The sequence below is a fragment of the Arabidopsis lyrata genome (assembly GCF_000004255.2).
Source record: "Arabidopsis lyrata subsp. lyrata unplaced genomic scaffold ARALYscaffold_2, whole genome shotgun sequence".
Classification (NCBI taxonomy): Eukaryota; Viridiplantae; Streptophyta; class Magnoliopsida; order Brassicales; family Brassicaceae; genus Arabidopsis; species Arabidopsis lyrata.
The window spans coordinates 13,629,771-13,656,873 of NW_003302554.1; the positions used below are offsets into that span (position 1 = coordinate 13,629,771).

Genomic DNA, 27,103 nt, shown 5'->3' on the forward strand with positions numbered 1-27,103 from the left:
TTCATCGTGAAAATTTTAACTCAATTGCATTAATAAGTTAAATACAAAAATCGTTTAACTGTAGGGAAACAACAAAAAAAAAAAAAATGGATCTTCTTTAGACACATCCAACTATACATACATTGGATCCAAAAGCAGAATCTTTTGATTTGCCACTTATCTATGTTATTTTTTAGTTATAGGATTTACAATTTATATTTTATGTTTAAGGATGTGTTGTACATTGCACAACAAATTTTCTGTTTTAGTTTTGTTTATTACATACATGTAAAAGTTAAGTTCTCTAGACTGTTGGTTTCTGAGGTATGTATTAATCCGATCCATAAAAAGAGTGATAATTCAGCAACATTATTTGACGAACAAAAGAAAATTCAGCAACGTTATTTTTTGGGAGATAAACACACTTTTATTGCTGAATTTTAGATAGAACAAGCATATTTGTTAGCATACTAATTATAGGGAAGATGAGTAAGATGTGAGGGCGTTGAGCTAAATCAAAAATCAAAAATAGAAACTTGAAAAGATAGTGAAGAAAAGAGGAGCTATAGAATGGATTCCATCTTTTGTGCATGCACTGCCCCACAGGGAAATTGGAAGGAGACAAGTGATCAATCACACGTCTCTTTCAGTGACTAACTTTTTTGCATTCTTCACTTTCCTTAGATTTCCTACTTCTACACACATATTGGGCTTACTTACAATTTCATTTGATTAAAGTTTTGCTCTCAATGTTAGAACTAATATATAAATAGATTAATGAAAGTCCTCAATTTCTTTAGTTGATAACAAAAAAAAAACATGAATAACTCATTCTATTTGTGGAAGCCCCCTTGGCCCATTGGTTGATCAAGGGTTAATTAATGCTTCTACATCTAGAGGTCTGGGGTTCGAGTCCCAGATACTGCGATTTATTAATATATTTGCAGATTATTAGAGGCAAGTATGCATGAGATCTCCAGCGATGTACAATTATAGCCGTTCGCCAGGATTCTACGCAGAGAGTGAAGTGTCCATTAAGAGCAGGAAGAAGGAGGTGAAATAGGTGATCATGAAAAAGGAGGTGAAAGAGGTGATGTCTGTCGTGGATCTAATAAAGGTCGGAAGGAATTGTCAGTTGTAGAATCGTCTATGTAACAGTTCTCATAATTTGCAATAAATAATAAATCTAGAAGAAAAAAGAAAAAAAAACTCTTTCTATTTAATATGCTTTGTAAACATTTATTTTTAACACTGTACGCTAGTCTAATTCCAAAATCTGCAATAACAAAATCTCTGATCGATTCATATCTAATTTAAAAAAATTATTGATACTTTATTTTGTTAAAATTATTGATACGTTATTTTGTAATCTAAGAAAGTTTAACCATGCACAATGAACAATTATCCTCAAGTTTTTATTTATGTATCCATTTTTATCAATACAAAATCTCATCATAAAAAAAAAAAAAAAAATTTAGCAAATCTCATCGCATTGGCATTAAGATAGAAATGTGAATATTTTTTTTGAATATTTCCATATTTTGACTTGAAGCATACTAAACCAGAGATGTAACTGAAAATTTTAGAGTAAGATTTGTATATAATAAGGTTAATTGTATATTATAGAAGATTAGTTGTATATAATAAATAAGGTAATCGTGGACTAGAAATTTTGATAAGATATCTCTGTCTGCATCTTAAAAAAGGTGACTGAAATTAAATTATGTTTATTGAAGAAAAGGTTGGGGACTATGACTGTGAGAGATGGGACGGTTGCCAAAAAAGGGAAGAGAGCTAATAAGAAATTAGGGTTTAGTCAGGTTTCCATGCTCGTATAACTTCATTACTCCGACTCTTTAAAGCTTTGCCTTTACCCTCTCCTCTAGCTATCTATCTATTTAATACCACCATTATTCATACATCCACTACTTTTACGTACACTTAAATATATAATCATTTTTATATTTGTCATGTATATCTCAAAATATGCCTTTTTTCTTGTCGTGTACTAAATTATTTTGTGCCTAATTAGCATGGCTTAGTCGAGTTAATATTTAATGATAACTAATTCATTAGCTACCGGTTATGATGAGACGAGCGTTTAGATTTTTATTTATTTGAATGCACCTATCATGGTTTTTGTTTTGGGTATTATATGATATGATAGTTTCGGTGTTCCAAATTCAGAATGTGGAAATGTGTAATCTATCACAAAGTAATTGACCGTTATAGTGTTTTGTGGGTACAAAATTAATAATGGACATCAGGACATATGTAATTTGAGCGTGGAAGAGAGGATCAATGGATCATGAGTATATTTGCAAGTCGTTTAGATTGTTCCTAACGTACTTACGGTATTTAGTTAAAAGACAATATATATATATATATATATATATATATATATATATATAATTCACCAACAAACAAAATAGATTACTGTATGATCGTTACTAAATTAAATCATTTATTTTTTAGAGCAACACAGAATTTTTTACTAGGCTTTAGATCGTGAAATCATCAACTTCACGATCTAATCATCAACTTTAGATCATTAACATCCTCCATAATCTCCAAGTAGTCCCACCGTCTATCATTTTCAAGGCTTTAGATCGTGAAATCATCAACTCTATCTACGCAAGGAGGCATCGAAGGAAATTCAGGAAATTAAGGAGTCTTTGGCTCTGATTTGAACTTCACCAAGTTAAAGAGATTAGTTGTTTGCTTCCTTGTTTTTTATTTTCTTTTTGCCAAAGAACCAAAAGTTAGGTAATCAACATGTAAATCCAAACTTTTTTTATTTTATATGATATTAACAATTTAGCAAAAAAAAAAAAAAAAAATTTCTTACTAGTGACTAGTTATGTTCATAATGTATAATAATTCAATACTCTCTCTCAACTCTCAAGAATACAAATAAATATAAAGTATTAAATCAATATATAATTTACATAGAGGCTTGAAAACATTTTATAATATAAACAAAAAATCTCTAAAACATCTTATATTATGAAACGGAGGAGCCGTAATATTTGTTATAACCGAGTCTGCTAAATAAACATTATCATTTTCCGTTTTTATTGGTTATATAAAACTGTAGCACATCAAAAAAATCTCAATTTTACAGATAAGTGGAATGCAACATTTGTAAACTTCCTTGAGAGATCTTTATTCTTTACCTAATTAGAAAAACAAGAAATTCTATAATTTGAAAAAAAGAAAAAGTCAAAAGGAAAGTTCACCAAACCCACTTGAGTTTAATAGAAACACACAAAGCTAAGAAGCATCACAGTTCACATCAAACGTAAAGAGGTCTCTACTCATTCGCAGCTTCTACTCTTCCTTTTTCGGAAACCCTATCGCTCTCTTTCCGATTTGACTTGTCTTTATTATTATTAGTTGTTGTTCCTAATTAATCACTTTCTCTTATGTGTTTTCAATATAGCACTAGACAACATAGCCTTTAGTTGATCTTTCTCGTGCCAATTTTGATTCTCTTATTCTAAATTACTTCATCTTCCGCTTCCATTTAACGTTTTCCTTTATGAATTTCTTTTTGACTAACTTTTCTTGTCGACAGTTGTCGTCTCTTTCTCCTATATACTAAATTTTTCATTCCTTCAACGTTGTTGTGTAGGTAGTTTCTTCTATCTATTTGAAAGATAAGTAAGAAAGCACCAATATTTCCTAACCTCCATCGGTTGCCATAAATTTGATTATGCCCAAATGAAATCTGAAAAAATAATGTCTATATATAGGTAAAATGAAATCTAAAATTTCATACAAAAAAAATGAAATCTAAAAACAAATTGAGTGTCACATGTTCTTGATGACTGCTCTTATGTCTTATCTGATTCCTTGCACAATAGTCCTTTCTTCTCAATTTGCATCACAATATAATATCTTCATTACACATTTTGTTTTCCACCCTTCAATTTGCAACAGTATATACAATTTTTGTTTTGTTTTGTTTAATAAATAAAATAAAATAACAGTGTTTTGTATGATTGTAATGTAACCCACTTTCAAACTACAAAATTAAAAGAAGCAAGCCATCGACTCACATCTTCATCAAAAGCAAAATTCACGCTTCTCACATTCTCTTTGTATTCATGATTCCATGCATCGATCTCATAAAAAGGCAACTACGAATTGTGGAGAAGGACATCTGTCTTCGATCCCTTATTATACATCAAATACTTAAAAAACAAAACATATCATCCATGAAATAAGTTGCACTACCTCTTTTTCTACTTCTTTTTTTCCTTATTTTAGTACCATCTAGATTCAGATCAGGTTCTTGGCAAAAATATGATTTAAGGCTTAAAAGAATACAAAATCGCGATAAAATCCACCAACAGTTTTTCCTCTACAGTATGATCGATAATGAGTTTGGATTTGGTGTGTTGTGCAAAGATGTTTTAAGTAAAGTGTTTTGCCCCTGATGACTTTTAGAACCAAAATGATGACAAAACTGCAGATTTAAAAACTACGAAAAAACTTTTAAAATGAACTGAATTTACTAGGGTAAAACAAATAAACTTAGTTTTAACATCATTTTTATGTACATATGTTCTTAATACCATGCTACAAATCATATACTAATCGTCCATTTTGACCCTTTTTTCTTCATCATTGCATCGCATAGCCTTGCCGCGTCTACATTATCTCTAACATTATGAACTCTAATGATAGTAGCACCTTTTAATATCCCTGCAGTAACACAAGCAACAGTTGCAGGATCTCTTTCACTTGCCTCAGGACGACCACAAATATCTCCCAAAAATCTTTTCCTTGAGGGTCCTATAAGTATAGGTGCATGAGACAAACCTATACTCTTCTTACCCATCTCTTCCCTGATTTTTGGTAGCTCCATGACAATTTCTAAATTATGAGCTATTCCCTTAGAAAATCCAATTCCTGGATCAATCATAATCCTCCAAGCTGGAATCCCAGAGAGTTCTGCCTCTCTTACTCTCTCATAAAGCTCCGAAGCAACATCTTTGCATATATCATTATACTCCAAATTCTCTTTGTTTTGCATTGTACATGGATCTCCTCTCATGTGCATGATCATATAAGGAACATCAGAATCCGCAATAACCATATGCATGTTCGGGTCTAAACTTCCTCCAGAGACATCATTCAAAATGTCAGCTCCATTTCTTATTGCTTCTAAAGCAACCTCAGAGTTAAAAGTGTCCACTGATATGAGCTTTCCTTTCATCTCAGCCATACCTCGAACAACTTTTAAAACCGGAATTAGTCTATCTATCTCTTCTTGAGTAGAAATTCTTGAGGCCATTGGCCGCGTTGACTGTGCACCGATATCAATAATATCGACACCTTCAGAGATCATCAAGCGGACTTGAGAAACCGCTGAATCTATAGATTGAAACTTACCTCCATCACTAAAGCTATCAGGAGTAAGATTAAGTATACCCATCACATAAGTTTTCTTAGAAAAATCCCATAAATCATCTCCTATTGGTACAACCCTTTGTATACCGCCTTTTGCAAGCAATGATTCACCACCTAACCGCTCCCACGCTTGAAAAACTCCACCTGGATGGATTGAGAGTGAATGCCAATATGAAACTATATGATCATTATCAATATCTTCTGTTCCAAGCAAATCTACCAAAGGTGCTAATACAAATGGTCTTTCCCAGATTCTCTCATGGGGAATGATGAGTTTATCAGAAGTTATTCTATGCTTCCCATAGAACAATATGTCCAAGTCAAGTGGTCTTGGTCCATACCTTAAACCATTCTCTTTACGACCCATCTCTTTCTCAATTTTCTTGAGAATGTTCAAGAGTTCATGAGGTTCGTGCTTTGTGGTACCTCTTATTGCAGCATTGAGAAATCTTGGTTGGTTGGTCACATGAACAGGTTCTGTTTCGTACAAACAACTATGTCTTATTACACAGATCCCATAGTCTTTCATCAATCGTAAAGCTTCTCTAAAATTATTCATTCTGTTTCCAACATTGCTTCCTAAAGCAATCACTACTTCTTCTAAAGTTGTTGTTTCCAAAGATGCGAAATCTGAGTCATATACAAAATATGTTTCGAAGGTGAAATAGGATTCAAAAAATTTATACTTTTCTAAATAATTACTTAAACATAGATAGTGTATCAATAATCAAAACGTAAACAATGAAAATGAAACGGATGAAGAAGATACGAACCCATTTTAGATTATTATATTCTGTTCCGGCCCAAATAACACTATTATTTGCTTCGATCTGACCTGAAAGTATACAAAACTATGAGTTTAGTCCTTCTTTTTTTGTGTGCAAAAACTATGAGTTTAGTCTTAGATTAAAAAAAAAAACAATTATCAGAAACACAAAATGGGTTCTAATATTTTAAGAAGAACCAAAGAAGTAAACAATACTTTTTTATGAGAGAGATAAGATGGTAGCCAATTTTCACATACTTTTTCTCTGAACTAGTTTTGTTATTCGAGTACCTTGTGTCTTTCACGCTCGTCAAAAATCAGCTTCTTTCGAATTAGATATGAAGGTTTAGAAAAAAAAAGACAAAAAAGAGAAGAAAACTTTGTTAAAGAGATTTTGAAATTGGTAGTGAATCTCTCATAGTTGGGGTGATGTAAAAAAGAGGGATGTTACCAATTAAATACCAGTTCATCTCCATAGTAAACAATTATGATCAGTTCAATCTAACAATGAAGATTGATGAATTTGCTTATTCCTCATTTATTTACATTTTACTATCTTTAGATAAGTGTAATAATCTTTTACCAAGTGCACTCTTTCTATTTGATAATGTGTAATAATCTTTTACCAAGTGCACTCTTTCTATTTGACAAGTGTCATACGTTGATATTTTAATTATTATTTTTGTCTTTTTTATATGATTTATTCTGTATTATGACTTGATAATTGATCATATCATCTAATTAACTCTTATTGTTCAAAAAGTTTCTATTTAAAATTTCCTACTTTGATATTTTAATATCTCTTCTTATCTCTTTCATATGATTTTTTTCTATTTAATGACTTGATATAATCTAAATATATTTAGTTTTCCCACATCTAAATGTATTTAGTTTTCCTATTTTTCTATAGTTGTTTTCTTATATCAATTTTGTATTCAGAAAATTTTCTTTTCATTAATTTTATTATCTATTCCATTTTTTTTACTATTTAAATATATATTTGGATAGATGATGGAAAAATGTGTGTTACAGTCCAATTATTTAATTTCCACCTTTAAAACCACATCATTTTTTTGTTCGTCAACCACATCAAATTTTTCATTTATAAAGTTTATTGAATTTTTTTGTGACTACATCAATATTCTTGCATACCAAATTACCGATAGTCGATTCAACTGTTCTGTTTTTTTTTTTTGTTATCATAACTCGAAACAATATTATTTTCATTTATTTAGCAAAAAAATAGCCGTTTTACTTTTACCATAACATTATTCTTCTCGTGTTAGAATTTGTATTAAGTTTCTCATCACACCAGATGTATATGATTTCAATGAATGGTAAGTTTTCGTGGCTTTGTTGGAAGCCAATTAACTTCACAACGAACAAAATTTATCCTTGCAGTAATTTTTATATAGCAAACGATTTCACGAAAAACTACACAACAATGCAATTCTACCTACACTTAAAAAAAATATGTACTATAGAATATAGATTATTCTAAATGCACTATGCTTACGGTATATATATATTTTTTTATGTATCACTAAAAGTGTAAAACTATCATATTTTTCTTACTGATCACAAAGAAGAAAAATGAGCCGTAAATAAATTTAGTAAAGAAGAGTATGGACATCTTGACGTTTTCACATTTACAACATAGAACGCGTGCCGTTTTGTTAAAGCGCTAAACCTCTCCCTCATCCTCTCCCAGCTAGCTCTCCTCTTGCGGTTTCAGAGCTTAAACCCCAATCTCCCTCAAACTCATAAACTTATTGCTCTCCTGTGTTGATTTCTGGGTTTAGGCTTCTTTCGACTTTATGGGTTTCGGAGCTTAGTTTCAGTACAATTTCGTTTCGAAAAGAGCTCTTATTTGATGTCCATGGCGTCTCTCTCCTTCACCCAATTCTTATCATTTCCCAGGTCCCTTTGCTTCTATCGCTCTTGTTTTCTTCCATGGGTTTCTATGGATTTGGCGTAGAACTACTTTGCTGCCCAGAAATGTGCGAATGCTTTTCTTATCTTTCTACAGAAGAATGAGTAACAATGATTTGAATTGAGTGCTTTTTTTCGCTGATTTGTATCCACTTTCTTGTTCAATTTAGTGGAAAGCCATGTTATTTCTGTTTGAAAATTCCACATTTTGATGTCATGGTTTTCTCATAGCTGTGCTTAATTTTGGCAGATGCAATGCAGATGTTCCTTGTCTGCTCCAGTCGCTGGGTTTTGTGAAGTTTAGAGGTGAAAGATGGAATGGGAAACAAAGCTTTCCTATGGCTGCTGGTAGGAGAAAGCTATCAGAGTCAGCCCCTCTTGAAGACGAAGGCAATGATGGAAACGGGGCGGTTGGGGGGAAGAAACCATCGAAAAGTGTTAGGAGAGGTGGTGCTCGAACAACGAAGAAGAAGGTGGTAGCAACTGATGAACCATTAGAAGAAAGTTCTCAACTTTTGGTAGATAGTGATGGTGTTTTAGACAAGGAAAGCACTGTTTCAGCTTTGAAACCAAAGACAAGAACTAGAAAGAAAGGTAATGACTTTACCATTTCTGAGATGATTGGTCCTCACTTGATGATTCACTAGTGCATAATTTGAATTCTACATATTTACAGCTGCAGCAGCTTCTTCTGATGTGGAGGAAGTAAAAACCGAGAAGAAAGTGAGACGAAAGAGGACTGTTAAGAAAGATAAAGAAATGGAGGATGATTTAGCTACTAGTACTCATGACGAGGTTAGTGATGTCGAGGAAGCCTTGGCTGTTGAAAGCACTGATACCGAGAGTGAAGAAGAAGAGATTGATCTGAGTAAACATGACAGTGAAGATATTAGTCACACTTATGGATGGCCTCCTCTTGTGTGTTGCTTTGGATCTGCACAACATGCTTTTGTGCCCTCGGGAAGGCCAGCTAACAGGCTATTAGATTATGAACTACACAAACGGATGAGCGATGCAAAGTGGGCCCCGGAGAAGTATATCCGGGCTCCTGGAGGATGTGCAGGAGGTGTTGCTATTGCTCTTGCAAGCTTGGGTGGTAAGGTTGCTTTTATGGGCAAACTCGGGGATGATGACTATGGTCAAGCCATGTTGTATTACCTGAATGTGTGCAAAGTCCAAACTAGATCAGTTAAGATTGATGGTAAAAGGGTTACGGCATGTTCTACTATGAAGATCAGCAAGAGAGGTCGCTTGAAATCGACTTGTATCAAGCCCTGTGCAGAGGATTCACTTTCAAAATCTGAAATCAACGTTGATGTGCTCAAAGAGGTAAATATTGTCTTGGAGATTTGGAACATTGAGTTTTTTACTCTTTTTCTTGTTCACCAATCTCTTAACTTTGATGCAGGCGAAATTGTTCTACTTCAGCACGCATTCTCTACTCGATAAGAAGATGATGTCGACTACGATACAAGCCATCAAGATATCAAAGCAACTAGGCACTGTCATTTTTTATGACTTGAATCTCCCTTTACCACTATGGCAGTCCAGCGAAGAAACCAAGTCTTTCATACAGGAAGTGTGGGATCTTGCAGACATAATTGAAATCACAAAACAGGAACTTGAATTCTTATGCGGAATCGAGCCAACTGAAGAGTTCGATACAGAAAACAATGACATCAGTAAGTTTGTCCATTATCCGCCAGAAACTGTGGAACAGCTTTGGCATGAAAATCTCAAGGTCTTGTTTGTGACCAATGGCACTTCTAAGATCCATTACTATACCAAAGAGCACAATGGTGCTGTTTCTGGAATGGAGGATGCTCCCATTACTCCTTTTACAAGGGATATGTCAGCATCTGGAGATGGCATCGTTGCAGGTACACTTTTCGCTGTCTTTTTTTTGTTTCTCATAGCAATTGGAAAGTTATGCTGGTGTTAACTGAACTACATTACTCTCTATTTCAGGTCTAATAAGAATGCTTACGGTTCAGCCAGATCTTATGAACAATAAAGGGTACCTGGAACGAACAGCAAGATATGCAATTGAGTGTGGTGTTGTTGATCAATGGTTGCAGGCACAAACCCGAGGATATCCTCCAAAGGATGACATGGAAGAAGAAGATGATGATGAAGAAGATGAAGTGGAATCAGATCCAAACGGTATAAGATCGATAACAGAGAGGGAATACCAAACCTCAAAGCCTTATGATGAACCAGATGGTCCATACGTTATGAAACCAGTAGAGGAAAGGGAATACAAGAAGTTAGAGCTTGTTGGCTCAATGTTTGAAGATGGTAGTTTATGATTTTCATAAGAACTGATATTATTTCTGTTAGTCAGCTTTTTTCCCTGTTCGCATCTTACAACATCTTAGTAGTGTGAATTTTTGTCATATGTTTTAATATCTAGACCATTATATTAAACACAACCTAGTGTACACTAGTGAGCTTAGAGAAGATATGTCTAACGGGATAGAGAAATGATCCAAAAACAGCAATGTGAAACCCTTAGAGACAATGAACTTCCTTTACTAGCAACTCTACTTCTACGTCTACTTAACTAATCCAAGTAGAGATTTATCTTCTTGTGATCTGTGAAAGGCAGTGTGATTCTCAAGTCCTTTTGTTTCCGGCTTAACGGTCTGCCTTTGCTTTCGGGATCTCTGTTCTCCTTCACATCTGCTAATTTCCAGACACAGTTATCCGATTCTGCATCGATAGACTCCAAGAGAAACACTGCAGTTTTCACTACTTTCCTTGAGTTGGTTTTCTCTACATAGCTTACTGTCATTGGCATCTCCTTAAATCGAGGCAAGTCCTCTGGAACTCTCAGCAGCCTCTCAGCTCCTGGAGATGACACCTTTACAGAAAAAAACAACACGGACACAAGATTTAGAACAAATTGACCCTGAGTGGTCGTTGATTCATGGAGAAAGACTCTTTTTACCTCAAGGGCTAGATCCTCTGGGATTACTTTTTCAGCCCCAGCATCATCTAGTCTTTTCTTAAATTCCCGACTAAATTCCTCAAGCTTATCCATGGTAGGACATCCATATCTTTGTACAAGGAAAAACAAGAAGCTTTCTTTAGTTTCTGAAACATACTGCTTTCGCAATGGTTTGATATAGAAGGGTGAAGAATCTTACTCATTTGAGAGTTTGTCTAGTCTGACATATATATATCCACGAGGTGAAGTTTTGAAAGCAAACAATTCCAACTCTTCCTCAGACTGTTTCAAAACTTCTGCAGCAATAGAGAGAACTTTTTCACCCCATGGCACATCTCGAAGAACAATTCCACCACCATCTCCTCCATCACCAAGCTGTAAAACAGAAGAAAGATTAGCTTAAAAGAATCGAAGAATCAGAGTAGCGAAGTGATGAGAAAATGTAGGAGAACTATACATAAGATTCAACTTCCTCATCTTCTTCTTCTTCCCAATCTTCTATGACCTCAACATCATCAGTTGTTTTATCTGCCAATTGGATTGGAAGCAAATGTGTTATGAGACCAACAGTATCTTATGACCTTTAGGAAATACCAGCTTCTATGGACAAGAAAAGACAGTTTCTAACTTAGAACATACAAAAAGTGTGTTACATGAGACCAAACGTTTCTGACTTGTCAGGAAACTCTTAAGGGGCATTTACATAACTCAACTGCGAAAACATTAAAATTCTAAGGTGAAGCAACCGTTTGGCTAAAAGTGAGCAACATTAAATTTTATAAGCAGGAGACATTTTAACAAACACCTTATAGACACGAAAAAGACCTAAACAAATTCTAAACCCAGAAGATAGAGAGGCAGTCAAAGAAGACAAGGTTGATTTATTTTATCTTACATTCAAAAGTGTCTTCTTCGCCGCCATTACTACCGGCGGATTTTGGCGGTCGAACTGAAGGAGAAGGAGAAGAAGACGAAGAAGAAAACCTAGAGATTGAAGAAGAGAAAGGAAAATAGCGAGGAGGAGTCGTCTTTGGAAGTAGTAAGGAAGAAGAAAATTGCCTAACGGAGAACCAAGTCGCCGGTGAGGTTAAACGGCGAGAAGCTCGAAACAAAGCAGAGAGACTTTGGTATCTCACCATGCTTCTTCGAATTACCCACAGGACACGACTTGTAATAATATTTATTCAACCTAAGGAATTCTATTTATACGAGTGTTATAAAATCCGTTTCTTACATTCAATCTTCTAGCAATTGTGCTAAGAGGATACAAAATTGATTGGTTTTTAAAAAAACGTTTAGGAAAAATAAAGATGTACTTGTCGAGCCAACCTATACTATACTAATACAAGAGTAGCAACAGATATGAACATAGAAATACTTAGAGGCGGAGAATAGTGCGAAGAGTATCGCATAGATTTTGAATGGTTTGCTGCTCCTGCGTTGCTTGCAATTCCTGCAGCGGCATTTCCTCGTAACACCTGCAATCAGCAGAATGGGTTTTTAGGTTTCTAGTCCTGACATTTAAACAAAACAAAAACATTTGCTATTATCTCCCACGTACGCTCTGTGGTATGCTAAAACTTGTGCAAGGTTCATTAGAGAAGAGCTTGTAGTCAGTCTTTGGTATACGCTTGGAGGAAGAGGCATCTGCAGAATATATTTCATACCCCCACAGATTATTATAAAATTATGATTCATTCACGTTATATAGAGTTCAGAGAGAGAGAGAGAGAGAGAGAGAGAGAGAGAGAGAGTTTCGACCTCGTTTTGTCCACGTCGACCCTTTTTGGATTGGGGATCAGAAGTGAAGAGCTCCTGAAGTGCTTCAACGGCTACAGTTCCATTCCCATCTTGTTGCATGCCTCCGATCATGTTCTCTGACAAGAGTGCAATTGGGGATATATCTGTTGCTCTCAAGAATGGTATTGGTACTGTGTTTCCAGCTGCGTAGATTGACCATAACTGCAGGAAAGTAGACACATTTTAACCCAAACACGCCATTGACTAGACTGTCGCACAGACACAGCACAAAACTAACTAACCTTATCTTGCAAAGCAAAAGCTTTCCTGCCAACAGTTTCATTTTTCAAGGTACTACCACTTGCATCACTGCCACCTTCAATCTGTGTTCCAGCTATGTTATTTAGCTTGGTTCTATGCTCATGAGACGAACTGGCCTGGATGCTCTGTGAAGTCGAAGCTTCAATTGGAAGATCGATACCCGGAGGATTCTTTTTGTCATGTATCCTAGAAACCAATATCAGGTTAAATTATGCTCAAGAAGCAAGTTCATCATCAGATCCTGATTGTTATATATCCATGTAACTTTCTTTTCAATAAATTGGATGATCTGAAGGAAAATTTAAGCGCCTATTTATGTAAGTAGATATGCCCCCGATAAAGTAAAAAAAAAAGGATTACAAAGATAAAATACCATGAGTCAGGTAATTCTTCTCCGGAGACTTCGCGAGAAACACCTTCAACCTGAGAAGATGAAGATTCTTCTTTCTCTTTGACAAGTTGAGACCTGGAGTCACTCTCCTCTGCCTCATCCTCACCATGAACGATCATAGTTCCAAAGTCACCACCTGATCACATGAACCAGTGGAAACATTAAGTTACATGCTTTTGAAACCATGAAGGGAGAAAACTCACAACAGCTTGGATGCTAAAAAAGCTGCTGAATAAATCATCAAAACATCATCCCCTAGAGTTTACTATACATCTCCAAGAAAATGCACTCAACAATTCTCATGATGGTTCGGAAATGCAGATTGCCAACTTGTAAATTACTACATAACAGGCTGAGGTTCACAGCACATGTTTAGAGAAGCATACTGATTAGTCAACAACAACACACCATTTGGTTGAATTCCTTATGTGGAAGTATGCAATATGGACATAGATACGCATGCATATAATACTTGCCTTCTCCAGCCAACACAGTGTTGCCAGTTATATGCTGCCGATTCAGGGTGCCAGTTAGAGGTGCTTCGGTGGAATTTTGAGGAGGTTTAGCTGGAACAGTAATTCCTACCTCTTCATTTGATTTTGGACCCAGTGTTGACTGTTACAAGATTAGATATTAGGAAAGAAGATGGGGGTAACTAAGAGAGGGGTAACCGTTTCAGAAAAACAATACATACAGTGTCCTCCGAAGAAGGTGCGACAACACTTTGCGCTTGCAAAGCCATTACAGCTCTGATTTGTCTGGACTTCTCAATCTTTGGCGACATTGCGGAAGCCCCAGTTTTACATCTCTCAACAAATTTGTGCTGAATTTAAAACCAAAGAGTAAATGGCATCAGCAGAACACAGAGAACTTAAACACTAAATTGCATGCCAGTTATGAAATTGATGGTAATTCTGACAACTAAAGCTGAAGACATCCTAATATTGACAAGACAGAGTCACAGTTAGCTGAAAAGAAAGAAAAATGGAAGGAAAAAAGAGCGCATTGAGATACACATACTAACGATCTCTGGCGAACAGGCAAAAGACTATCATAGTTTACCTTAAGCATCTCAGCTGCAGTTGGGCGAAGACGTGGTTCCTTTGTAAGGCACTTTGCAACAAAATCATGAAAGACCAGGGACCTGCAGAAAGTAGCAACCAACAGTCGAATGTTGCATAAGATATTGCCAAGACCTCTTTAACGAGAATTGCATTACTATGATTCAGAGCGCTTGTAGGTCAATGCTTTTGTATAAAAGTATGCTGCTAACCACATATATAAGTTTTCTTTGCCAATGCTAGAAAAATTATTAGACCCATGAGAAAAATCGTTCTGAAGCTAATAATAGACCATCAATCGATAAAGCACTGTATATATTGTGGATATGCAATTACTACAGCACCTGTGGACCCATACGTCTATGAAGCGACTACAAGGAACTATACTTTTCACAATATAAGGTGCTGATTGCGCTTGGATGATTTGGAAAATTCTCTTCTGCCTTAATGATAATCGTCGTGACAATTCTAAAGAGGTTGAAGACATACCATTTTTCTTTATCCTCGAGCATTGGAGCTGGCTCGATGGATATCATGAATAAAACCTAACAAAGACAGATGTTTGAAATGAGATATTAAATAACGACAATAGCATGATAAGATTAGTGGCCATCAAGTAAGCAAACAAGCAAAAGTTTCTCTCTCTTACGTAGTATTCAACACTAACCAATCAAGAGAAGGCCTTTTAAGAGTATTTCAAGACCTCCATTTTCTAGCCTAATAACTCTCATGTTTATGAAAAATTTCATACCAGGTCTATACAAATTTCATTCCATTTCAATTTATAGGACAAACTTAACAACAGCAAGCTGCTTTGAGATTGGTTTATAACAGACCTAACCAAACCACTTACAACCAAAGTTAATAAATGGTTCGAGCCAACCACATTTACAGAAACTCTTGAAACGAAGCCAAACTCGCACTGATGTGCAACAAATTGTTTTAGGTTTGGCTTCAAGTCATTCCTTTCAATTTTCCAAGCAGAGAAAAAAAACAAAACCATTAAAAAGGGCGAGACTGTATAGTTTGCCCATCCTAAACTCAGCAAGGTATCTGATCACTTGGAAACATAATTAAAAAGCAAGATGGCTTAATATAAATATACCAACCCTCATCGGATGAACTGCTGATCTTGGAGGAAGCCCCTGTAAACAACACAACCAAAAGTCAGAAGAAAACCACAGAATTATTAAGAATAAAATAAGGAAGAAGCGAGTTAAGTGACAAGGGGTCAAAAGTGTTAATCAAAATGTACAATTTTCTTCTTTTTTCCACAACATGTCAGGCGAGACTCAGTACAGCTAACAGGACAATCAGCTCTCAAAACAGTCACTAACTTAGCTTGCTTGCACAATTGTCGGATAAAAAGTACTAAACTGTCACCTAAGAGAAGTAGTCCCATATTACCTCTGCCATCTCGATAGCTGAAACACCAAGAGCCCATACATCCACCTGTATTAAAGAGTCAAAATGTCATCAAGTTGTAAACAGGAAAATCCTTAATTCTACTCTCTAGAAAACTTCGCAGTCTTAGTTTCTAACTGGCTTATGTACCAGATTCTAATTTCCTCTAAAAGTAGCATCCTGTGAACTGGTATGCAAACCCATTTTTAGTAAAACCTTAATTACTTTCTTCAAGAGATATAATATTAGATTTAGTAGACGTGAAAATTTAAACTCCAGCAATTAACATTTAGATATGAAAGGGACCACTAAATCAGTCCATAAAATGTGAAGTTTTTTAAATTAATCGAAAAACTTGAAGGAGTTTATCAGACAATTTACTGTCAAATAGGACACCTACCTTCCCATCATAACGATTTTCCTGAATAACCTCCGGGGCCATCCAATGTGGAGTCCCAATGAACTTCAAACAAGACAAAACATTAAAGAATCCACCATCAGGCGCAGAAAGTCTCTAAGGCTTTAATAGCCCGACTGATCAAAGAAAGCTTGAAGCATTAACCATAGGAACTTTATTCAAATATGTATTTACCGTGTTTCGCTTCGACATAGTCCGCGTAAGTTGAGCTGCAACCCCAAAATCACCTGAAAAGATAAGGTAGCGAACTTTGGAATCAGCATGCAGCTGTAAAGCAATAAATAAAAATTCTAATTAAAAACCGATAAGGCTAAGGAAGATTCTAAGCTTTAAAACATAAAAGCCTGCATGTGTAATAAAAATAACATAAGTAAAGGCAACTCTTCAAACAGGTGGTTATATAATTCCCCAAGCTAACTTACCCAACTTGACCTCTCCTTGTTCAGTTAACAAGATATTACCACCTTTAATGTCTCTATGGACTTTATATATTGAGTGCAAGTATGCAAGGCCCTACAAAATAGATACAAACAGAAGTATAAGGCCTAAAACATGTTGAAGCAAATGAGCGCAAGCAAAGACGGAACCATCAAATACAGGAGAGCAGACATCATTTTTCTTCTTCATGCTTCTAGCCATTCTATAAAGTGAAAAAGGTACAGACAATTGTGTGCATACCTTCAACGCCTCCCGGCATATATATGCTATCTGATACTCCTCCAACGCCTCCTCGGTAACATTCATAAGATCAGCAACACTTCCACCTCCACAATACTCCATCACTATCTGTCAGAAGACATAAATTAATAACTAGAGAGAGCGAATACATAAACTATAATATATAAACGAAGAAAAAAAAACTGATTCCAAATAGTAAGAGCTCCTATATACAACAAAGATAACCAAGCTGAGGCCCAGATGCTCACCCAAAGATAATCTTCTCCTTGGTAACTCCCAAGGTAGCGGACAACATTTGGATGGTTACACTGCTGCAGCATCTCAATTTCTCCCCGGATCTCTTCATATCCCTCCTCCTGATAAAAGTAGAACTTGAATCACATAGAGTGCTTTAGCAACTATGACATTTTAACTTATGCTGAGGACAAGCTTTTAATACCCCTTCAGTAAGTGATATGACTTTAACAGCAACAATCTCCGATGTTTTCAAATCTCTTGCCTTGTATACAGATCCATATGATCCTTTCCCTGCCAATCCAGATGCCAGATTTGATATAGTAAGCAAAAATTGGAACAAGCACTGAGGGATATTGATAGCTGATCATGATCATAGCAACATAATGGAGCAAATCCGATAGAGACAAACACCAAATTAACTCTATGAAGCTAGATATGCTAATTTACCAAGTTCATTGAGGAATTCGTATTTGGTGGTTGGATCTTCTCTAGTAATGCTATCCGGAAGAGACGTAGTCGACATCTTACTGTTCTGCTGCTGCATTTTCCGATTATCTTCACCTTGAAGCTTCGAAGAAGAAGAGGAAGGATCCAATTTCCGAGTCTTACCACCAAAATTTGATTTCTGCATACTCGCAACAGCTCTTCCCATAGTTGACATATCAATCTCCTTCTCTTTATTCTTTCCCTTTTTAGACGAAGATTTCACAACAAACGTACCGTACTCTCCGTCATCATCATCATCTTCTTCTTCTTCGTCTTCCTCATCGGAAGATTCCTCATCTCCACCTCTCGCTCTCCTCCTAGGACTAACTCCCATACGCGGTTTGGAAGAGTACGGACTGTTCTTACTATGACTACTCCGATCTGTTTTCACAATCATCGTGCCGAAATCTCCGGTTTCGTCACCGTCGTCGTCGTCGTAATCGAGCGACGCGCCGCCTCCGAAATCTTTGGGAAGACGCTTGAGAAGAGGAGGAAGCATAGAATCGTCTTCATCATCTTCCTCTCCTTCTCCGTCACTATCACCTTTGTAAACCATTGTAGCGTATAAATCGACATTTTCGTCTTCCTCAGGTTTGGCTTTACGTTTATCTCGATTTCGACCTTGATCAGAATCGGAGTCGGAGTGGACTACGAAAGTGGAGTATATGTCGGATTTGGGCTCCGGTTTCCGGCTCCGACGAGATCTCGGCGAGTTATGATCCATCTATGGCGGCTCTAACCGTCGTCGCCGGGAGAGAGAAAAAGAGAGTCAGGCAGACTACTTCTCGTCGTTAAAATTAATGATGAACAAAAAAATCATTAAAAAAAAGGAATGGGCCAACTAAATTTTTTTGCAAGCTGGAATATTAATTTAATTCTATGTTTGTCTATGCACCCTCTAAACATTAGTGTTTCTTGCATAATTATTTGTTACAGTAAATATATATTGGTGTAAAAAAATAAATAATGGTTATAAAGTACGACAAAAAGTTGCAGAAGATAGAGAAAAAAAAAGATAACGGTATATTCCGTTGAAGAAAAAAAAATGGTATATTCCGTTTTGACCTTACCGTTTTACCGATTACCAATTAAAGTGTTCAATTGCGGAAATGGGATACAAGATTGTTCTTATTCGTTTTTCTTTAACATTTATTTGAGGTTTTTATGAATCGAAACGTGAAAAAAATAGTAGAAATCTAGAGAGAATGTTATTGTTTGAAAGACGAGAATACAACAATTGAATCACATAGAAATTTAGAGATTATACAGATTTTATATTCTGCTAGGGACCAAGAGGCAAGAGGTTCCACGAAAATGATACAAGGGTGACTTGGGATAAAGAAGATAGAGTGACCAAGTTTGCCTCAAATAGCTAGTTGCTACCACCACCAAAGAGGTAATTCAGAGACGAGCCACCTCCTGGAGCTGAGTGAACTTTGGTCGATGGCCGGTCCTGCACAACAACCACAAGATGTTTTCGTAACTGTACCATAACTTTTAGACATTTGATTACTTTGTTAGCGCACAAAAAAACAAAACAAAGCTTCATTGTCAGCCAACTAATCTAAAAAAAGTAAGACGCAGATTTTTTTGCTATCCGATAACCAGCACACAGAACCCGATTCATTGAAAGAAGGAGACATACCGTAATGAAGTTGCCTGTGTTCTGTCCTTCTGCACGCATGTAATTATTTGTAGAGTTGCTATTGAGACCAGCAGGAACTTGTTTGATGCTATCAACAGCCTTTGGAGCAGCAGTTTGAAGAGGTGGAGCAGGAGCAGAAGACTGGGTTTCGGCTGGAGCTTTGTTAACGGTTGATGGCTTTGGAGCCTCTCCGCTCCCAAAAAGATATCCCAAAGAACTCTGCCCTCCACCGGCACTAACTCCACGACCCATTCTATCTCTCTTGCTTCTCTCAAAGATTCTTTAGCTTTTGGGTTCAAAAATATGATAAAATCTTGAATCAGAATCATATTTTACACAAAAACATTATCCACTAAACGATATGAAACAACAAAAAAGAATAGTGGAGTGATCACTCAATTAATCATAATTTGTTTGTGAAAGCTTCTGTTAAAAAACATTCACATCTACAACGCAACAAAACCAAAATATGAATTAAGACTTGAGAGTCATTAACAACTTATCATCACCAATATAATAACATCATTGAAAAGACTTGCCAGATGAATTTTGAACCACACTATCTTCATCTTACCCTAACAAAAGCAATTGCTCAATAACCTAGCTAGAGGCTAGAGTATACAAACATTCTTTCATACATCAATCAAATTCTGCATATCCGAACCTATCCGTTGATGCAATGCTATATATGAACACAACATGTCAACATACAGAGAAAAAAAACAACAAATGAAAAAAACTTCTCAAACAAACACCTAAGTCGAGAAGGAAACAACACAAAACACCAATCAAGTTTACCTGATCAGCAAGGTGATTTGAGAAGAAGCCAAGAAGAAGAGCCAATGAGAGATAACAAGAAGCCTGTGAATTGTGATATATATATACTAAATAAAGGTGACGGAAAATAGTAAGGTAATGCTTATCTGGCACGTCATTATCCAACAGAACAACAATCACTGTATAAGCCGGTGTCGTTTTGTAACTTTAAACCTTTTTCTAGTGTAATCCAAAAATTAACTTAGCTTTCTTCCTAATCTTTTTGCATTAGTGATTCAAAACTTTTATAAAGCATTACTGTTTGATAAAACTGTTACAAATTATAAAAAAACGGACCCATTCTCAAATGTGTTTTTGTTCATATCTCTCCAAAAAAAAAAAAAACAAATCCGACAATCTCTAACTTTATGTTTACAGGATCCTATGTCCGGTTCGGTTTACATAACCGGTAACATTGATCAAGAAGATTTCTTGGGAGGTAATTGAGAAATCTCGACGAGTATTCGGTTCAAAGACTGAGGACGAGAGAAGAATGGTGCATGATCAGAGCCCTTGAGATTGAAAACTTGTTCAGGAGGATTCGATTTGATCATTGCATCTTGTAGAGAAACCGGTACAGCGTAATCATCCTCCATGGTTTTGATGTAGAACCGTCGGATTGAACCGTAGTTTTTCTCCGACACGTGAAGCTTTTCGACCACTGGCGCGAACGGGATCGGTCTCATGGATACCGACGCTAATGCAACGTCCTGTACCAAAAAAAGACAAGTCGGGTTTAGTTAAACCGAATTGTACCGGTTCAGCTATTTATTAGCCTTATGTGTAGTGTACCTTTGGAGGGCTCTGATTAAAGAAAAAGTCTCTAAGCAAAGATCTGTCGAAATCAACGGCTGTTGGAGGGTTCTTTTTTCCGTTGGCGTACAGAAATAGATGGACTTGTTCCATCAGATCATAATTTGAGTCAGGCTGCAAATCAAATGGTTGCAATTAGATTTTAAAAATTTTTGGTGCTTAGTTAATTTTAACAAGATATTGTGTAAAATAATTTGTTATCTTATCATTTTGGCAAATAAATGCCAAAATTAGGCTACTTAGTGCATAAACTCTTTAAAAAATAGAAACAAATGTTTTGGAGAAAAAAGAAAAAGAAAAAACCTGTTGGTTAAAGAGATCAAGAGTGCTTTGGGCATTAGCCAACATAGCAGCAGAGATGAAGATAGCCTTCGAGATCTTAGAAGGGTACATCTCCATGGCATAAGACATACAAGCACCTCCAAAATCATGCCCCACTAATATCACCTGCTCACACCCATCAATTTATATCTTAAATTTGTTAGTAAATTACCATTTTTAGTGTTATTGAGACCAAAAAAAAAAAACATTATGATAAGATGAAAGTGAGACCTTCTCGGTGGGTTTAAGGGTGTCGAAGAAGTGGAGGAGGGGTTTGACGTATTGAGAGAGGCTAGTGATGTTGTTTGTATCGAAAGAGCTGACACCAGAACCGGTCAAGTCAACGGCATCGACTTGGAAACCATGTTTCTCTAAGAGCGTTATGGTTTTGTACCAACACCATGCACCAAACCCTCCTCCATGAACCAGGACGAACCGCTTCGTCTCCGCACCTTCCACCTTTAGCTCCTGCTTCCATCCATTTATATCATAGTATCATATAATGATTAATGAGTCTCAATAGCGAATTTGGCTAAAACAAATTAAAAGATTAACACAAATATGTTTATGTAATCATCCATGTGTAACAAGTGATTGTTCTCACAAAAACATTTAACAAAAATGTCGTTTTATATATTTTTCATTCAATGTTTTTGGTTATTCACTTCAATTCCTCAAATGAATCTATAGGAACTAGCCGGTTCAATTTTTACCGGTTTGAACAGTTCGATGAATCTAGGGGTGTATCATGTAACGGAGCCAAATAAATGGACAATATAAAAGTACTTGCCTTGTCTAGGAGCTGATTGGGTTTAAGAACAGGATCGGTGCTTGATCTCTGCCTATTACTAGAACTTCTAACGTATCCATAAGTGGATTTCTTAGGAGTCAAGGCGCCGGAAACAGAACCTACGGAGGCGGCTACAGCGGCAGGAGGTGGCTGAGTGTAAACGACGGAGGTGGAGCGTCGGAAAGGAGGAGCAGAGTTGCTGTTACGAGGCGTTTGACTAAAGAGGATATTAGTGGCGGCTAAGGTTTGTTCTTGGATTAGAGAGTCTTTCTCGTGATCATGATGATGCTCTTGGTGGTGTCTTTCTCTGATCTTTTTTTTTGTCTTGATCCCTCCTTTCTTGGACGTAGACGAAGTTGAGGATCCGGAGCAAGAGAGAGATGGAAGTAATGTCCGGCGTCGGAAAGATGGTATTAGAGACAGCCTCCGAACGTGTTTCTCCGAGCTATTACCGTTGACGACGGAGCTAGGTTTCTTCTGGTTTGGATCTTGTTCTTGCGATATGCATCTTAAAGAGTTTCCCATTTTTTTAATTTTTGGTTTTTCTTGTAATGTGTACAAGTTTGTGTGTATGTGTTTTATATATATGTAGCATGTTCGTGCTTGCATGTGTATTATTTTGATTTCTGATGGGTGAAAATGAAGAGTTGAGACTCTCACGTTGTGAAGCTGTACTTAATGTAAATCTGTTTGATCGTGATAGTTTTGACACACTTTTTTTACTTGAGACTCACGAAAACGCACATATGAGAAAAATTGATTTAAAATTTTGATTATTCTATCATCAACTAATGATAAAAAAATAAAACTAATGAAAATTGTTTGCCTATACAGATGGAGATAGAAGAAAGAGGGAGGAACATGGAAGGGCACTTTCTTTGAGCATTTTGCTACTTTGACTTTCGAGTGCAGACTATTTCTTTACAACGATAAAACATATTTATCCTCGTATCTTTCTTGTTTATATATAGATCTTTTTCTTTTGTCAGTCCCTAGCCATTGTGACCAACGACTACGACTAAATGTTGTTTATCCGATAGCTACCATCAAGCGATACTTTTGGTTGCTAATTTTTTTAGCGATTTTCACTGAATTTGGTGACTACAAAACAAATAATATGGCGATCACTGAATCGGATTTATTCGGATTCGGATAATTCGGGTAGGAGAGTTTATTATCCGTTCGGATTTTGTGACTATTCGGATCGGGTTCGATTCGGATAGTGTCAGATTCGGATCGGTTTCGGTTCGGATAGTGTCAGATTCGGATCGGTTTCGGTTCGGATAGTGTCTTTTTCGTGATAAAAACTAAAAAAATGTTTAATATGAATAAAAAATAGTTTAGTCTTACTAAAATTTGGCTAAATTTCGTAAAAATAAGTATAATTTTAACAAATATAACTAAAAAATTTCCGATATCTAGGTTATTTATAATTTTTGTTCTTTGTTATAAAATTATAGCTAAATATAACTAATATTTTTGAATATATAATTTTATTTTTGGTTTTCGGATATCCTTTCGGTTTTTGGTTCGGATCGGGTTCGATTCGGATAATTCGGATAGGAGAATTCATTATCCGTTCGGATTTCGTGACTATTCGCTTCAGATTCGAAACCGGATTTTTCGGATTGGTTTCAGATCGGTTTTCGAATTTCGGATTTTATGCCCAGGCCTCATCGATTGTCAAATACCTCGAACATGATTTGTTTTGACGAACAATATTCCCTATAACCTTTCTATGAATACCACTCCATGTTGCATGATTGGGAGTAAAGGCTGCCAAAAATATAATATATTTTGAAATCTTCTTAGAGCATATGCAAGGGGGAACACTTGGTGTGTTCTTAAGGGTTTTAAAATAATAAAAATGTTAAATAGTGGATACAACTGTTCTTAAAATTATAAAAAACTGTTCTTCAGGAAGAACAGTTTGCAGGATAAGTTAGAACTGTTCTACCACTGTTCACCTTATTTCCTATTTTTAAATCCTAAGAACACACTCAAAAGTTCCCCCCTTGCATATGGTCTTATGGAGTCAGGTTCGTGGGAAACCGTAGTGGTAGATATATCGGATCAACCGAAAGGATCATTAAATCATGGGCCAAGGTTAAAATTTATGGATCTTCAATTTCATGCCTGTTTGATTCTAAGAATATTATTTTGAATTATGATATAATTATTTCTTTTTATTAATTGTAAATTTGGCATATTTGTTTATTGGAAAGTCTTGATAAAGTGGGAATTTGACTTTTCTTCTATATGATATATTATTCTCTAACGTTAATTGTATTAAGTGGTGATTGATCTATTTCTTTGTGTAGAAAAGGAGTAACGTTAGTCGTGGAAAATTTCTCTATAAGAAGAAGATGTGTTGTGTCTTCCAAAGTATACACTTGCTACACTGTTAAAACAGAGAAACAGAAAACAAAGTTCATTATTCAAGTGTTGTGTGACTGTTTAGTTTGAGAGAGATAACCTTGGGAAGAAGTTGTTGCCGCTGTGAGGAGCACGAAGCAAGGATTTCAGCAAGAAGAAGACATCCATGATTAAAGGAGAGTAAATGTTTTACTCGTGATATCTTATATCATGTTTTAGATAGATATGTTAAAATTTGTGTAAAAGTTTTATTTCTATCTTGTATTGTCTTCTTAAAGTTATCTAATAAACTTGTTTGCAGTCGAGGACTAGGGGTTGGTTTGAAAGAGAACCAACTGATACCTCGTTAAATCTCGTGTCGTCTCGTTTATTTCTTTATTGTTTATTAAGCTTCCGCACTATTTTAATATCTAGTTTATCTCAAAAATTTACAATGCCCATGGATGAGAAGATTTACAACATTTGGTAAAAACAACATCTCTAATTGTCTTTGTTTATAAACATATGCGAGGTAGTGCGGATCCAGAGCAATTATATCAATATTGGCTTGTAATTCATTATTCACTAGAAATTTATTATTTCATAGATTAGGACCCGTGTGATCTTCCAAAAAAAAAAGATAAGGACCTGTGTGATACACGAATTAAATGATAAATAGTATTTTAGAAAATTTAGTAAGTTGTCTTGTAATTTTATGTAAACATTATGTTAATCAATTATGAATCTTATATGTTTGGATTTGAATCAGCAAAATATACCTTTTAAGATATCTTATAACCTTTTATTTTATCCAAACTTATCTTATTATATAAAGTTTTGTTTTCCAAACTTATCTTATTATGTGATTGTATTATAAATATTGCTTAACTTATTATAGTGGTCCATGATTTTGAGTTTCTTTCTGTTTTTATTTAAAATGATGATTTGACTAGTTTACTTGCCTTGTTCTTGATGATTGAACCTTCATGCCCAAAGGCTCTCTTGTAGTCATTGTCCTCTGATCCCTTATGTGAGTCTAGATCTCTCCCGGTCATAGAATAGCTCTTTTCACCAGCAGACTTAGCATTTTCCTTAGCTGATGTCATGCCCATAACCTCTGGGAAACTATTACTTCTCTTTCTCTGCTTCTTGAAATATAACACATGTTTTGTAAGAGACAAACAATCCAAAATTTCAGAGGTGGAACACAAAAGCATGTTTCGTTTACCCTTTGTTGGATTCTTGGTCACTTGTCTTCTCTTGAACATCCGATTTAGAGTTTTTCACTTCGTGATCTACCTATAAGACAAAATCAAAGAAAACAAAACCCTCATTACTCTCTTCCTTAACCAAGAAAAACTAAACCCTATATCTTAAGTCCCGTAACAAAAAAAACGAATTGGGTTTCCCTAAATTGCAATCCTCAATTCCAAACAAAAGAATACTAATCAGCGATTCCAGAGCAAAAAAAAAACAAGCTTTTTACATGGGCAACGATGATTCTTTCCCAAGCAAAGAAAAACCAAACCCTAATTACTCCCTTCCTTAACTAAGAAAAACCAAACCCTAAATCTTGAGTTCCGTAACTAAAAAACGAATTGGGTTTTCCTAACTTGTAATCTTCAGTTCCAAACAAAAGAACACTAATCAGCGATTGCAAAGTAGAAAAAAAAGATAAGCTTTTTTCCAGTGCAACGATGATTCTTTTCCAAGCAAAAACTGTCGAAAAAAACCTCCTCCGGCATCGCGTTCGGCGGTTCTTCAGTGAGCGCCGTCCTATGAAAAATTTCTGACATGAGAGAGAGAGAGAGAGAGAGAGAGAGAGAGTAATAATATATTGTATTTTTTTCTATATTAGTAATATTATTGGTATATAAAAATGTGACACAAATAAAGTGAGCAAAATATGTTATGCATTCAACTCAAAAATAAATTGTTGCATTATTTTTCTTATTATTTCTTTATAACACCTTTAATTGAAAGGATGATTTAGTCTTAATCTGTGGATATCACGTTAAAATTGATTATTTCTTTCTATCCAAACCTCAGAGATCGATATTTTCCAAGCTTTATGTTTCCAGAAAAATTCATTAATTCATCGAGAAGAATACTCCAAGTGAAAGATATCGAGTGCCGAATAATCCTACAAATTAAATGTGAACAAATCGATCGGGAGTATCTACATGCAAAGAAAGCGTAACGGTAAATATATTTGATCAACCGAAAGGATCATTAAATCATGGGCCAAGTTCAAAATTTATAGATTTTCAACTTCATGCCCATGGAGGAGAAGATTTACAACCTTTGGTAGAAACAACCTCTATAACTGTCTGTGTTTATAAACATATGTCAGGTAGTGTGGATTTAGAGCAATTCTTCGCTAAAAATTGAGATAATTTATTATTCACTAGATTAGGATCCGTGTGATATTTTGCAAATTTACTTTTCACCTCCAAAAAATGCAAAATAATCTTTTGAAGTAAAAAATAATATGTAACACAACCCTTATACATATATTGTAAACGTTTTCACCGTCACATAAATTTAATTTTAAAAATTCTAAAGGTGTAGTTGAACTCCTC

The 27,103-nt window shown here is 35.5% G+C and overlaps 6 protein-coding genes across 8 annotated transcripts; 1 reads left to right on the forward strand and 5 right to left on the reverse strand.

The window, feature by feature from the left end:
• Positions 1-4,813: 4,813 nt before the first annotated feature.
• Positions 4,814-6,034, reverse strand: LOC9324769 (folate synthesis bifunctional protein). The gene is given in 2 exon segments (XM_021010007.1): positions 4,814-4,947; positions 4,949-6,034. Coding segments are annotated over 2 exon segments (1,050 nt in total). The 5' UTR covers positions 5,957-6,034; the 3' UTR covers positions 4,814-4,905.
• A 1,812-nt stretch (positions 6,035-7,846) lies between these two features.
• LOC9324770 (fructokinase-like 2, chloroplastic) lies at positions 7,847-10,503 on the forward strand. Of its 2 annotated transcripts, none has more exons than XM_021034321.1 (5): positions 7,847-8,083; positions 8,346-8,689; positions 8,772-9,424; positions 9,504-9,975; positions 10,064-10,503. In XM_021034321.1, the coding sequence occupies exons 1-5, from the start codon at positions 8,037-8,039 to the stop codon at positions 10,402-10,404; spliced, it is 1,857 nt and encodes a 618-aa protein (XP_020889980.1). In that variant the 5' UTR covers positions 7,847-8,036; the 3' UTR covers positions 10,405-10,503. The 2 variants fall into 2 exon arrangements, with proteins under 2 accessions (XP_020889980.1, XP_020889981.1); XM_021034322.1 differs by lacking the exon at positions 7,847-8,083 and adding an exon at positions 8,093-8,163.
• Positions 10,474-12,204, reverse strand: LOC110230723. Of its 2 annotated transcripts, none has more exons than XM_021034324.1 (5): positions 11,941-12,204; positions 11,507-11,573; positions 11,245-11,424; positions 11,046-11,154; positions 10,474-10,958 (listed from the first exon to the last, which is right to left on the reverse strand). In XM_021034324.1, exons 1-5 carry the CDS (start codon positions 12,182-12,184, stop codon positions 10,659-10,661), a joined length of 900 nt encoding a protein of 299 aa, XP_020889983.1. In that variant the 5' UTR covers positions 12,185-12,204; the 3' UTR covers positions 10,474-10,658. The 2 variants fall into 2 exon arrangements, with proteins under 2 accessions (XP_020889983.1, XP_020889982.1); XM_021034323.1 differs by having other exon boundaries at positions 11,245-11,420; positions 11,503-11,573.
• Positions 12,205-12,224: 20 nt separating this feature from the next.
• LOC9323291 (serine/threonine-protein kinase PAK 1) lies at positions 12,225-18,661 on the reverse strand. Its single transcript, XM_021034320.1, has 18 exons — positions 17,743-18,661; positions 17,498-17,586; positions 17,307-17,414; positions 17,059-17,166; positions 16,803-16,893; positions 16,555-16,607; positions 16,363-16,425; positions 15,966-16,010; positions 15,668-15,703; positions 15,048-15,103; positions 14,560-14,641; positions 14,192-14,320; positions 13,974-14,112; positions 13,480-13,633; positions 13,088-13,292; positions 12,807-13,007; positions 12,607-12,692; positions 12,225-12,523 (listed from the first exon to the last, which is right to left on the reverse strand). The coding sequence occupies exons 1-18, from the start codon at positions 18,503-18,505 to the stop codon at positions 12,424-12,426; spliced, it is 2,508 nt and encodes an 835-aa protein (XP_020889979.1). The 5' UTR covers positions 18,506-18,661; the 3' UTR covers positions 12,225-12,423.
• A 297-nt stretch (positions 18,662-18,958) lies between these two features.
• LOC9324771 (protein SPIRAL1-like 2) lies at positions 18,959-20,349 on the reverse strand. The gene is made up of 3 exons (XM_021010188.1): positions 20,225-20,349; positions 19,427-19,712; positions 18,959-19,234 (listed from the first exon to the last, which is right to left on the reverse strand). Exons 2-3 carry the CDS (start codon positions 19,676-19,678, stop codon positions 19,154-19,156), a joined length of 333 nt encoding a protein of 110 aa, XP_020865847.1. The 5' UTR covers positions 19,679-19,712; positions 20,225-20,349; the 3' UTR covers positions 18,959-19,153.
• Positions 20,350-20,470: 121 nt separating this feature from the next.
• LOC9324772 (putative methylesterase 15, chloroplastic) lies at positions 20,471-22,911 on the reverse strand. Its single transcript, XM_021010187.1, has 5 exons — positions 22,167-22,911; positions 21,608-21,844; positions 21,359-21,502; positions 21,035-21,169; positions 20,471-20,952 (listed from the first exon to the last, which is right to left on the reverse strand). The coding sequence occupies exons 1-5, from the start codon at positions 22,773-22,775 to the stop codon at positions 20,662-20,664; spliced, it is 1,416 nt and encodes a 471-aa protein (XP_020865846.1). The 5' UTR covers positions 22,776-22,911; the 3' UTR covers positions 20,471-20,661.
• Positions 22,912-27,103: the final 4,192 nt, after the last annotated feature.